General features: G+C 38.6%; 1 protein-coding gene across 3 annotated transcripts in view; it reads left to right on the top strand.

Moving 5' to 3' along the window:
* Window positions 1-10,356, top strand: part of LOC101468010 (netrin-G1) — a 68,379-nt gene extending 58,023 nt beyond the window's left edge. For 2 of the 3 annotated variants that reach the window (XM_004555293.3, XM_004555292.3), the window contains exons 5-7: window positions 1,349-1,375; window positions 2,564-2,608; window positions 8,472-10,356. In XM_004555293.3, coding sequence (XP_004555350.1) covers window positions 1,349-1,375; window positions 2,564-2,608; window positions 8,472-8,710 — 311 coding nt within the window. In that variant the 3' untranslated portion in view covers window positions 8,711-10,356. The remainder of the gene's footprint in view (window positions 1-1,348; window positions 1,376-2,563; window positions 2,609-8,471) is intronic. The other variant, XM_004555295.3, reaches the window with a different exon arrangement.
* The last annotated feature ends 2,156 nt before the right edge of the window (window positions 10,357-12,512 follow it).

Raw genomic sequence — 12,512 nt, forward strand, 5'->3', positions numbered from 1 at the left:
AACAGGGCAGGGTCTATTACATATTCAAAACCACTGTACATGCAGATATATGGACATACGTGACCCTTCATCTAATAAATTTTAGCCCAAAATGGTGCACTGAGTTGCTAGGGGCCATAGCTGTCAGCAGCAGAAAGACTGAGAGTGATTCAAATCCATGATTTTCTGAAGTAAATAGCTCTGTGTGTGTGTGTGTGTGTGTGTGTGTGTGTGTGTGTGTGTGTGTGTGTGTGTGTGTGTGTGTGTGTGTGTGTGTGTGTGTGTGTGTGTGTGTGTGTGTGTAGGTGGTGGTGGTGGGGGAAAAGGGGTGTTGTCTGTAAGTTGCCTTCAGAGCAGAAGAGGAATCACTTCAAGAATTATGTTGACAGTTCACTTTGCAAAGAGCGTCAACTCATCTTGTGTTCCAAAGCAGGTTCAGAGGTTAAGGCAGGTTGGGTCTGAGAGTTTGATCAGACTGTAGAATGTGCTTTGGCTTCAAAGGGCAATATTGTTTGCCCTCCATTTCTCACATAAAGCTATGAGTGAGAAATTGCAGCCTAAATGTGCTTTTTGCAAATTGGAGCTCAGAATCTCTGATTTTCCGTTTTTTTCAACAGTTGTTGTAACAGGTAATTTAGTGATGAATAGGCTGCAAACAATATTAAAACCCCCAGTGAAACATAATCACGTGACGCAAAGTGATAAAGCTTGTGAAAGGCATCCAAAATTGCACTAATCCTGGAGTCACATTTGCTTGGTGATAAATATCACACAAAGATGGTGAATCCACAGCCAGATCGAAACACACATGGATTGTCAGGTTGTCATTGTTTGCAAATGTGTGTTTTGTTTTAAGACAGTTGAAGGTAATTTTTTGTTGTTCTTCTTCCCCAGTGTGTTTAATGAGCTACATATTAGGAAGTTCCACGAACCTGACAATGAAAGACGATTACAGCAACTAGCATTTGTAGATGACGTTTGATGTGTTGATTCATTCATTCAAAGATGATATTGAAAAACGGTGAACATAAGCCAAAAGCAGATGAGAGAGAAAAACTCTGTTTATTGAAAACATGAATGAAACTGCTGATGACAAGACTTTTTCAATAGAGTTTTGATTCGGTTGACATTTTGTTGCCAGCAGGCCTGTTATTATCATCAGAAGAAGGCGGAGTGGTCAGGTTCTCTTTAGAGCAATACAGTAGCTGCTGCTAATCAGCGAATGCACTGGAGATCAATGTGATAAGTGCTGGTGTTTTGTTTTTTGTTTTTTCAAAGTAAACAGCACTATCAACAATATTTTCTCTCACGAGTAAAAAGAAATGAGTCGATGCGTTAATGATACATTATTTCCTTGCTCTTTCCGCAGGTATTCCCAGTAATCACGGACCAGTGCGTAAGTTGATCAGGCTTTTTTATTGGCATGCTGACTAATATTTTCCTCCCTCAGTCATGGCTAACTCTTGTTTGACTGATGATGTTGTGTGAGAAATTGTGCTGTACGTTGCCATTACCATTGATCAGCATGTTTTCCACAGTGGGGAAAAAAATCCATCCTACCAGGGCACTCATGTAGAATTGAATCCTAATACCCACGTCTATTGAGGGGGTGAAACGATGCATGGCGTGAGGTTGAGTTTCTCCAGTGTAGTTCTAATAATGATCACTGACATAAAAGTAAGAGTGTTTGAAAACTTTAGAGTTTATCCTACTAATAAAAATTTAACCTTTTAACATTCCTCTAATTTATTTCAAACCTTTTCCACATTCCAGCAGTTTTTCATATTTCATGCTGCCGGTTTTCATAGTTTGAAATGATTGTTTTGCCATATTAAATAAAAAACAATGTGCATTAATTCCCATATGGCACTAAATCAGTTACACTTCTTTAAATTAAGCTATCAAATTTCTGGGTTTTAATTATACCATAAGCCAGTCTGAATAATCTTTGAGGTTTAAAACAAATTCAGATCTTAAGATTTGCCATATTCATTACTTTAAGCTATGCATAAATTGGATTGGTGGTTAGAAATATTATGTATATTTGGTAGCTATTATGTGAAAACTTGCAAAATAATGGTAACAATTGATACATCTTGGTACTGGCGAGTTTATAAAATATGGTGGAAGTCCCGAGTGTCTGGCCAGTGTATCAGAATGATTTTTCCTTTCCAAACTAGAATATTTGTTCTAAGCGCACAGACAGATATTTGCCCTAAAGAAAGGAAAACCTTTTTTTTTTTTTAAATGAAGGTGTGGTTCCAGCCATGCTTCCCTCTGCATGTTGATGCCTGAAGGTGTCTCCACATACTGGATAACAAAAGCAGCTACCATGCATACACATTGCTATCTTTGTACTGTGGAAAATTCATTTAAGCTGCATGCACACTATTCTACATTAAGCCATTTACTACTCCAAATGTATGGCAGGAATCTTCTGGAAAATTGGACATATCTTTGGCCTGATAAAGGTCATTATTGTAAAAACCAGCAACTATGCATGCTGTCCCTGTGCTTTAACTAAATAACAGCATGACTTATTTGACAGCCAGTGTAATACATAACCTTTCCCATTTTTACACAGATCGGGCAAATGCTTCATCTCTTGGTGTTGCAAATCGTAATCAAGGTAGGCTTATTGGCTTTGTAACTTCAGCATGACATTACCCATAGATAAAAAATTATCGACTGGTTATTGATTGACCGTTTGGAAAAAAACAAAAGTGTAATGTAGAATATGCAAATTCTTGTGTGCAGTAGGTTGTCTTCCCAAAGCCCCAATGCTTTCATCCTGCATGCAAACAAACACACGCTGGTCCTTACAAGGCAGACCTTTTGTTGTGAGAACACTGCAGGGAATGGACCACATGCCTCATGATCACCGAGTCCACAGCCTTCTAACCCCTTTGATCATGCCCTTTTTTTAATTACCCAGTATGTTCTCTAGGGGTGCACCCTTTCTGCCACGTTCTGAAAGGAAAAAAATGAAGAAGAAGAAAAAACAGGGAGAAAAAAGAGGAGAAGGAGAAGGAAGGAGAGAATAGGCTCCAGGGAGGGTTTATGTAGATTGATCTCCAGCTATCTCCAGATAATCCTCAAACCCAGATTTTCTGTGTAGTGTGTGTTAAGTCACATCTGCACCACTGCTCTCACAACCAGGAGAGAAAAAAATTAAAAGAAGACTTTGAGGATTTCCACAATTAAGATGGGGAGGGGGGTTCCCTCTTTTTTTTCTTTTTCTGGATTTGTAAAACTGTGTATGAGATTAAACAATAATCTAATCTTTCTGCCGTCAAAAAATAATTAAATGAAACTGGCCATTAAACAACAACTCCATCAAGAATTTTCTAAATCAAACGTGACATCTTTAAATGGATTATGTTACTCCACCAGTAGTTTGAAGCAGACAATGTTTTGAGTAATTATTTAGAAAATTATCTGTTAATTTTCTGTTGATTTGTGATATATAAAACTAAAACCTTAACCTGAACACCCGCTGATTTAATTGCTCTTAAGTGTAAATAGCATTTACAACAAACCAGTCTGGACTATAATAATGGGTATATAGTTGACCTAATACGCACTTCTGTTGTTTGCGAAGACCCAATAAAAAGCAAAACACACAAAAAAATCAACTAACAAACTACATTAGCAGAGGTTTCTCCCGTGTTTCCCGTGTGCTAAGCTAAACTGGTAGCATGTTAGCTGCATTGAAGTATAGCATATCAACATAAAAGTGATAGCCTTGTCCTCATCATACTGTCGGCCCAGAAGTAACTAAGCACATATACTAAAATTTTCTTAAATGCAACTTTCAGATCTTGCAGTTTTGAGTTGACAAGCAGTAACAACTGCAACATTCGAGTAAAAGGAAAATCATGCACTTTCTGTCTTCAGATCCTCACCACCTTCAAGTGCTACTGTACAACTGACAGTTTATATTGAACTTCAGAGCGCTGAGTTACTGACTAATGATGAAGCCTTCATGCTAATACGATAACTGGGGATATGGCTGAATGAAAGTTTCAGCTTTCACTGACATCATGGCAAAAGATATTGACTGAGTGTAATTGAAACAACAGTATTCTGTCTCCAGGCAGATAATAAGATCCTGTATCTGACAACTGTCTCCAGGTAAAGTCAATTACCTGTACGAATCCATAGTTATAGAGACATTTTAAAAAATATTAAATGCATAACTGTGAATGAATATATTTTAAACTTTAATTAAATACAGGGGCATTTTGTTTCTGCAGGGTAGTCTTTTTTAAAAATTGGATCTTAAACTTTATGACTCACTTTCAGTCATCATGAGCAAACCTCATTCATGTAATAAACCCGATTGGCTGGTACAGACAGATGTATGTAACAAGATTGGATGTTCAATAGAATACACCTCCACTACATGACATATCTAGATCTTTCATTAAAAGAGTGACACTAGCTACAGTGTGATCCAGCTTATCGATTTGTGCCTTTTAACTTATCGTGCTGTGATTTTCGGTATCTCAGACACTTCAGCTGCGGAGTATGTGAGGACATCAAGAGTTCACAGAGATGAGAGGATAAAAGAACTGTCTGAGTGTGCTTTTGGACAAACAGACTACAATCTCCTTTTAAAAAACAGAAAAGAAGGATGAATAAGTCCAAAGTGTCACAACCACAATAGACTCAATGTATCCACAATAGTCTAATCCAGTTGTAGCACAATGCAATTGCTTTAAATTGTGTCACAATTGCAATTCCACAAACAACAATGGGAAACATAATTCAGGTGTTTGTCCTTCCTGTCACTTCTGTGCTGTTGCTTTGGTAAATGTTCTCCATGTTGCTTCGTGCAGCACCAAAACCCCAGAGTGGCTCTGTCATAACAGTTATATTGCTAAAATGTCACACATGTGACAGAGGTGTGAGGTGCACATATGTCTCCCGCAGAGTACGCCGGTCCTTGGGTACGACTGGAATTGCTGTGTCTTCACTTGCACAAGCCCAAGAGTGAATGATGTCACACAGGGTAAATTTGTAGACCCACTGCATTAAAAAAGGGGGGGGGGGGGGGGGGGATTTTTAATGTCTTCTGGAGGGTGCTTTACAAAGGCTGAAAAATAGCCCTTTAATGTTTTCATTAATTCCTCCGAGCCAGACTGAAGACTACAAATTTTAAGCTAAGAGCTGGTGTGGCATACAGTGAGGAATCTCTACAGGGACGCTCCCTACAGTGTCCCACAGTGTCCTTTCAGATTCCATTATTCTTACATGGGAAAGGCTCATCTATGTAAATTGAAGATAGAAGGAGGACCAGCTCTGCCAAATTTCCCACATTATTACTGTGCTGCCAGCATCCGCTCCATTGCCTATTGACTAAGAGATGCATATGTGCCACTGGATGGGTTTGAAGCAGGAGGACAGTTTAACTTTCACTGCCAGTGCACTTATTTAATGTGTCACTTAAAAAAGTAAACTACATAACAATCTAGCTCAGGAAATTTAAACTACCCATAATAATGAATTTCTCATTCACATCTTCCGATTCAAAAGACACTTTTCTCTCATGGAAGATGGTGTGATACCTAGTGTTAGTAAACCACATCTAATAGCAGGTCTTGAATAAATATTCATGTCAGGAATTATTTTAGATTATATGATCTTGCTGCTTCAGATTGCAGGCCTGGAGAGACTGGGTGCATTTGTTGTCTTTATAGAATATTTCTTGATATAACTTGACAACTATTATCACCACAGGGGAGAACTGAGTAATAGATTTACTCTAATGTTTGTCCAATAGTTTAAAAAATATTGGGTATATACGAAGACTTCATGATAAAAGTATTAGTCACTTCAGCGATAGCAGAAGAGCTGAGAAAATAAATACGATTTATTCTTTAAAAAAAAAAAGTAAGTAATTTAACAAACATTCCACACCCCAATTTTAAACCTAGGGAGCACTCTGGGTTGAGGGCTGGGGTGGATGTAAGCCAATCTGTTCTTCTTCTGTTGTCCACTCTGTACACGGTTATGTGAAATGTATTGCATCCAGATAGTTTACTTTGTGGATGTTGTATTCTACCATGCTTGGTTTGCTGTCCTTTGTTACTATAATACAACCAACTGAGAAAGTTTTCATTTCACTTTAGATAACAAAAAAATAATAATTAATTTATAGCGTAAAGCATCTTTTGTCACGACAGCACAACAAAGACAGAACAGTCTTAAGCCTCTGCATAAGCAAACTAATTGGTTTTACAGATGCTTTTAGAGAGGTAATGGTCCTGAGGGTCTGCTGGAGGATACACAGATTATCCTTCGGCCACAGGCAACAATGTTAATGTGTTGACTAAACTACTGAGACTTGAAGTGTTTTCCAAAACACACTGAGCAGGTGTTTGCATTAGCTGTTAGAATTTTTATTTTTTTAACTGACTAGAAATCACTGATTGGGGAATTGCGAGAGGGCCATTAATGTTTGCGCCCACTCTGGACCCATAATTCATGAGTCCATTCCCACCACACCTGGTTAAAATATCTCCCCAGTCATATTTGTCCCTTCTTTGAGAGCAACAACTACAACATTGTTCCCACGTGGTGGTCCAGTCAGTCAGTTTCACACAACAGAAAGACACGATTAATGCATTGACATTTGATTGGCAACCTATTTAGTTATGAAATGGTTGTAATCTGAAAGTCCCACAACATTCAAGCCGTGTACAGAGACTGGATTTGCCATAGGCCCATTTTATTATTAATTAGTTTAGTTTGTTTATTGCATTTACATATATCTACATGTAAATTATATTCCTGTCTCATGTGTTACTTAGCTTATGTGTCATGCTTTGTCTTGCCCTGTCCTTGTCTCTATTTCAGTCAGTTTGATTGCTTTTCCCAACCCTGTTAGTTTTACTTGTTATGTTTTTTAGTCAGCTGTTAGTGCATGTGTGAGTTATTTTGTGTTTCCTGCCCATTTTCACTTGCTTATTTCTTTCTCTTACTGTTTTATTTGGTGGGGTGGGTTGTTTCTTTGCTTTTTATTTTATTGGCTTGTTGATATTACACGTCTTAACCCTCCAGCATCTTTTTGTTATTCATCTCTAGTAAATTTCATTAAATTTCACCTTTGTTTGCCTTACCCGCCCTTCTGCATTTGGGTCTTTTTTAGAACTCTCCTTTCCAGACTCATTCTTTTAAACAGCTACACAAAGAAAAAAACTTTTGCATACAGTAACAAACTTACTATTAAAATAAAGGGTTTGACTACCATATTTGCTTGTTTAGTGCCACTGTTATTGACGCTTTAAATAAAAGCACAGAAAGGCCATTAAACATAACAAGGCTAACACAAAACAAGTCTGGAGACTGTTCAAAGAAGATGTAGACATGTCAGGAAAAGCAGATCTACCAGAAGCATCATTTCCAACACTTCATCGCAAAGTTATTGAAAATCCTATATTAAAGATAAAACCCTGTGTCCACAGCTGGAATTTCCATTTAAAGTGCATAACAGCAGTGGTGTCTATGTGCAGTGGGTGGGAATATTATTAAGTTAAATGCAATACCAATGCCTTCTTAATCGGTTTTGGCATGAGCAATGATTATTTGTTGAGTTTATTCTGATGCATGAGCCACATTACTGAAAACCAAAAATGTGATTACTATTTATGCAAGGAGAGATATCCAATTACACTGAAATCTCTTGGCAAATATTACCTCTTCCAGGATTTCACCTCTGCAAGCAGAGAGGCTTCCTGGGATAATTGAGTTGTGAGTTTTTGTCTGGAAATGTGGATATTAACTTATGTAGTCCTAATCAGCCTACATCAAAACAAAGAAATGTTTGTTAGCCGGTAAAACTCCAGCCACTGATATTACATCCTTCTTCTGACAATGTTGTATTGCTTGCTGTAAGGTTAACTACAGAGAAGAAAATAACAGCTACTGGTGAAATACCTGGAAATGCTCATTTGCATATGAAAGGTTGTGGTGATGTGATGGAGCCAGGTATCCATCCCGTGTCTTCTCCTCTTTCTGTTCTCTTCACCTCAGCACAGAGGGGCTGTTTCACAATACTCTGGCATCCTTTGATTCTCAAATAATTAAATTCACCTCATCAGAGCCATGGTTTGCTTGCTCTTTTGTTTTGCCAGAATTATTTGCTATAAAGTCCCTTTGGCGCTACTAAAAATATCCATGAATCCATACAATGTCTGTGTTCCTTTGTTAAGTATTTTCAGAGGCTGTTGGCAGCATTATATTCTTTTAATATGTACCCTTGCTGTCGGTGTCCTCTTCCTTTTTTTGCACACTTTCTGAAGTCCTTGGCTTTACCCTCTCTAATGTGTCAGCTGTGCTCTAAGGACACAGAGCAGTACAGACAGGACAGGAAGAGGCAGCTTGTGCCCCGTGAACCTGCCTGTTGATGTTCTCTGCCGCCCTATCACTGAGTGATCTATTAATCACGCTTTCCTGTCTCCCCTGCCCTTTCTGCTTTGTCTGTGCAGCTCGGGTGTGTGACAACGCGATGCTGCGCTGTCAGAACGGTGGCACGTGCCACCACCATCAACGCTGCCATTGCTCCCCCGGCTTCACGGGCATCCTGTGCGAGAGAACTCGCTGCCAGGGTCCAGGAGACTGCGATGACCAATTGTCTGGACAGGCCTCGCTCCATCATCGCCCCACAGGCCGCCACCACACTCTTACCCTTGTAGTGTTCCCGCTATTATTCGTTTCCCTTTGCTGAGGGACCTGAACCAAATCCTCAACCAAAACATGAAATGCTGAGAATGAACACTCAACCTTAAGGACATGAAGAACAAAGAATGTGTGGACAATGTGCTCAGCAGACAATATAAGCAACTCTTTTTTGTATATCCAAGGCCACAGTGGTGGATGGCAGTGTTATTAGCGCAAATGGCTGTGCACTGATGTGTTATACTGAATGATAGAAGGATTTATGAAAGGTCTGGTGAAATCACTGCTGTCTTATAACTTCCCAGAGGAAACGGTTGGAGCCTTTGCTTTGTGATCTTGTCATTGGCTTATACTTCAATAAAGGCAGACTGGATACTCCACTCAGATAAAGATACCCACATCCTGAGAGCAAACTGTATAAAACTAGACACATGATTTCTAAGTATCATCTGAAGTTTTAAAAAAAAAAAAGTATATATATATATATATATATATACATATATAATAGTGTGGACGGGACTAAAATCATGTTGCCTCACTGCCTCCTTCCTTACTTGCTACCATCTTCTCTCCTTTCCTCTTTTCCCTCACTTTCTCCTTCATGTGCTTTGGTGACCCTGGTGATTTTACTTTGCGGAAGGGCGTCTGTTGTTTTGCCAAAAGCTGCACATGCGTTTTCAATTCCCTAAAAGTACCAATCTAGTATGTTTTTTTTTGTTTGTTTTTTAAGAGGCTTTGTAGTCATGCTTGAACTCACCTGTATGGGGGGAAAAAAGGTGTAACATACTGTAACTGTATTTAATTTTGTATAAAACAGATATTTTCATGACTACGCAAAAAAAAAAGATGTATTACTTGTTTTCTATTGCTGGCGACCTGTCATATAGTAGATGTGGACTATGAGTGCGTAAGGAGTTTTGGTTGTATTATTTCTTTGCTTGTGTGGCACATGGTTCTCTTCATGGTTTGAGAACTGCTGTCAAAACTATGTTTACATTCCCACTTACACAATACACTTCCACCAAAGCGAAAAAGCGAAACATGTCTTTGTGTTGTTGTTGAACAATGGTAACATTATTAGAAACAACATATGTAGAGTTACGGGTTTATTGTTTCTAGATAGGTGCAAACCAATGACAATAGATGAATGTCATTATAAAGGATTTTAAACTCAACAGCAGTTGCTGATAATAATATCAGTTAACGCCTAACTCCCTGGTTCTTTGTCCATGGCTGGTTATTTTACTGTGTTGTGACACGCTCTTGTTGTGCTCATGAAACATGGGAGAATGAAAAGAAACTCAAGACAAAATCCCATCAATTTTATGTAAATTTAACAAGAAGATTCAAAGAAAAGGAGATTGCTCCGCTGTCACAGAGGTTGTTCAGCTCAAGTCTGTAATCAGATCTAATCCTTGAATCAAATGGGAAGAGGGGACGTTTTTCTGAGCTAGTGCGACTGAAAGCCTGCATCCTGCTGTGGCAGCCACCACAAAGCTACACGTTGAGGAAATGAGCTTTAATTCATGCAGGGTCAATGAATAGAAATTAAGATGCATCCCACTGGGTGACATATTGAGCACTGAGACCAATTTCATTTGAGAGATTAATTGTACTCCCAAAGGTTGTCATGAAACATCTAATTGTGCTAGAGTCTATTATAAGTGCCTCTCATTAAATTACTATCTATGATAAGAGTTGCAAATGCCTTTTTTGACAGACTCTTGCTTATAAAGCGTCCTTTGAGAACCAACACAGGGTATTTGAAAAAGGCTAATTCACTATATGTAATCACTAGAAAGGTATGGGTGTATTTTATTTAGCAAGGTTTAAAGTTTTGGAAGAGAAAAAACAAAATCTTTTGCTTAGAATTTCTGATGCAGAAAACACTAACAGACTTATCAGTTATTCAGAAAATGAGTCAGCAGCAGCAGGTTTGGTCTACACCCGACTGTATTAAAAAGGCTAAATCTATGTTATCTAGTTGAGGTGTGATGAGCTATTCTGTTTACTTACAAAAAGAATACAGTGGAAGACCAGATGTCCCAGTTTTCAAATAGGACTTGAATGCAGCTTACATTCGTGGATCTGTGTGAAAATCTGTCTCAAAACCCTATGTGGGCCTGCGACTCAGTGCCAAGCCCGTGCCAAGCTACATCAGCAGCAGCACAGAAGGGTATCAGCTGACCCATAAGGTGTCATCCCGATGGATCAGCAAAGAAAGAACAATCTCCAGGATCCTAGAGACTGTGATGACCAACTGTCTGCATAGGCCTCAGTCCATCATCACCCCGCAGGCCACCACCACCACACTCTTACGACTCCTTGTTTTGATCTCAATATTATATTATTTGTTTACCTTTGCTCAGAAATTTGAACCAAATCCTCAACCAAAACGTGAAATGCTGAGAATTAACACTCAGCCTTAAAGACATGAAGTACAAAAACACATGTGGACAATGTGCTCAGCAGACAATATAAGCAAGTGTTTTTGCTGGCAGTGTTATTAATGCGAAGAGCTGAGCGCTCTTGCTCTCCCCACGTATTATTTCCAGGTACAGTTAGATCTATATTGTGCATGACATGTAGCTTTAATGCAAGGGGTTTTACAAAAAAACATATTAAGTGTTTGGGAATTACAGCCATTTTCATACTTTCCCCATTTCAAAATTAATTGATAACTAACAGCTGGCTAACAACTGACTGACAATCACTTTCATGACCAGCTGAGGCCTGTTGATGAATAAAGCAGACATAATATCTGAAGCTGATTAAAAGGGTTGAATTTTACGTTAGGCATTGCTCTTTCAATTACGAGGCCCAACAGTGCCATGCTGCCAAACTACTGCAGATGGAAATTACAGAAGGGAAATTACTTTTTACTATAGTTGTCCCATCCTCTGTATATTAATAATGACAATAGCCAATGTGACATCACCCACTGGTTAATGGAGACGAGTCATGAAGCACTGAGCTGAGCATTTTTATCTTGACAACACAAGTCAAGGAAACAAGGGATGCTGCACACCTTACCACTCCACCCTAAAAGCACACACGGCTATAGCCTATATAGGATTCCATGGGAGCAATAATGCATTATGTGAGCATCATGTTGTGTTCAACCAGACTTAAAACGAACAAATTAGACCACAGTCGTAATGATATCCAAAAGCTACGTCTAACTTTGAAATACAGTCATCTGACTGAGAGGTTCTAACTGAACATTACGCTAAGGATTGCAAGCTAACTATTTACCAGCAACAGCAATAATTGAGCTGCTTTTAAAGCCAAGGAAAATTTCATATTTTGAAAGTCTCTACTCAGAGTAGTGCATATACTGTGGTGTATTTGTCTAATGTCTGTAGGTGCCAGATTTCTGCCACAAATTTTGTCCGACTTGTAGTTTATAGACTACTTGCAGTTCTGTGATGGATTCATGAAGGTTCACACACTACCAAATATCCAGCTCTGAGTTTATTACAGTTTTCACTAAAAGGGCTGTAATAATAATAAAAAAGAAACATACAGGTGGACAGACAAAAAACGTAAAAGCCACGTTTTCTATCTTGTTTATTCAGGTATCCTATGTAGCAAGCAAGTGCGTAAGCGAAGCTGCTCAGCTATAATTAGGCCTGTGATTTATTATACTTGTTTTATCTTAAAAAACAACAGCTTTTTTATTTGAATGTCTAAAATCATTAGCTGGTGATGCAGACTTTTCCCTGGGACATACAGCTTTAGCTTCAATTATTTCACATTATATTGCAGGCATCAGATTAATGGAAACTTTCATCCTTTTTTTTTTTAAATGACCTGATCTAAAGCAGAAAGAAGTGAGCCAGAAACAGCAC

This window comes from Maylandia zebra, linkage group LG18 (assembly GCF_041146795.1).
Source record: "Maylandia zebra isolate NMK-2024a linkage group LG18, Mzebra_GT3a, whole genome shotgun sequence".
Lineage (NCBI taxonomy): Eukaryota > Metazoa > Chordata > Actinopteri > Cichliformes > Cichlidae > Maylandia > Maylandia zebra.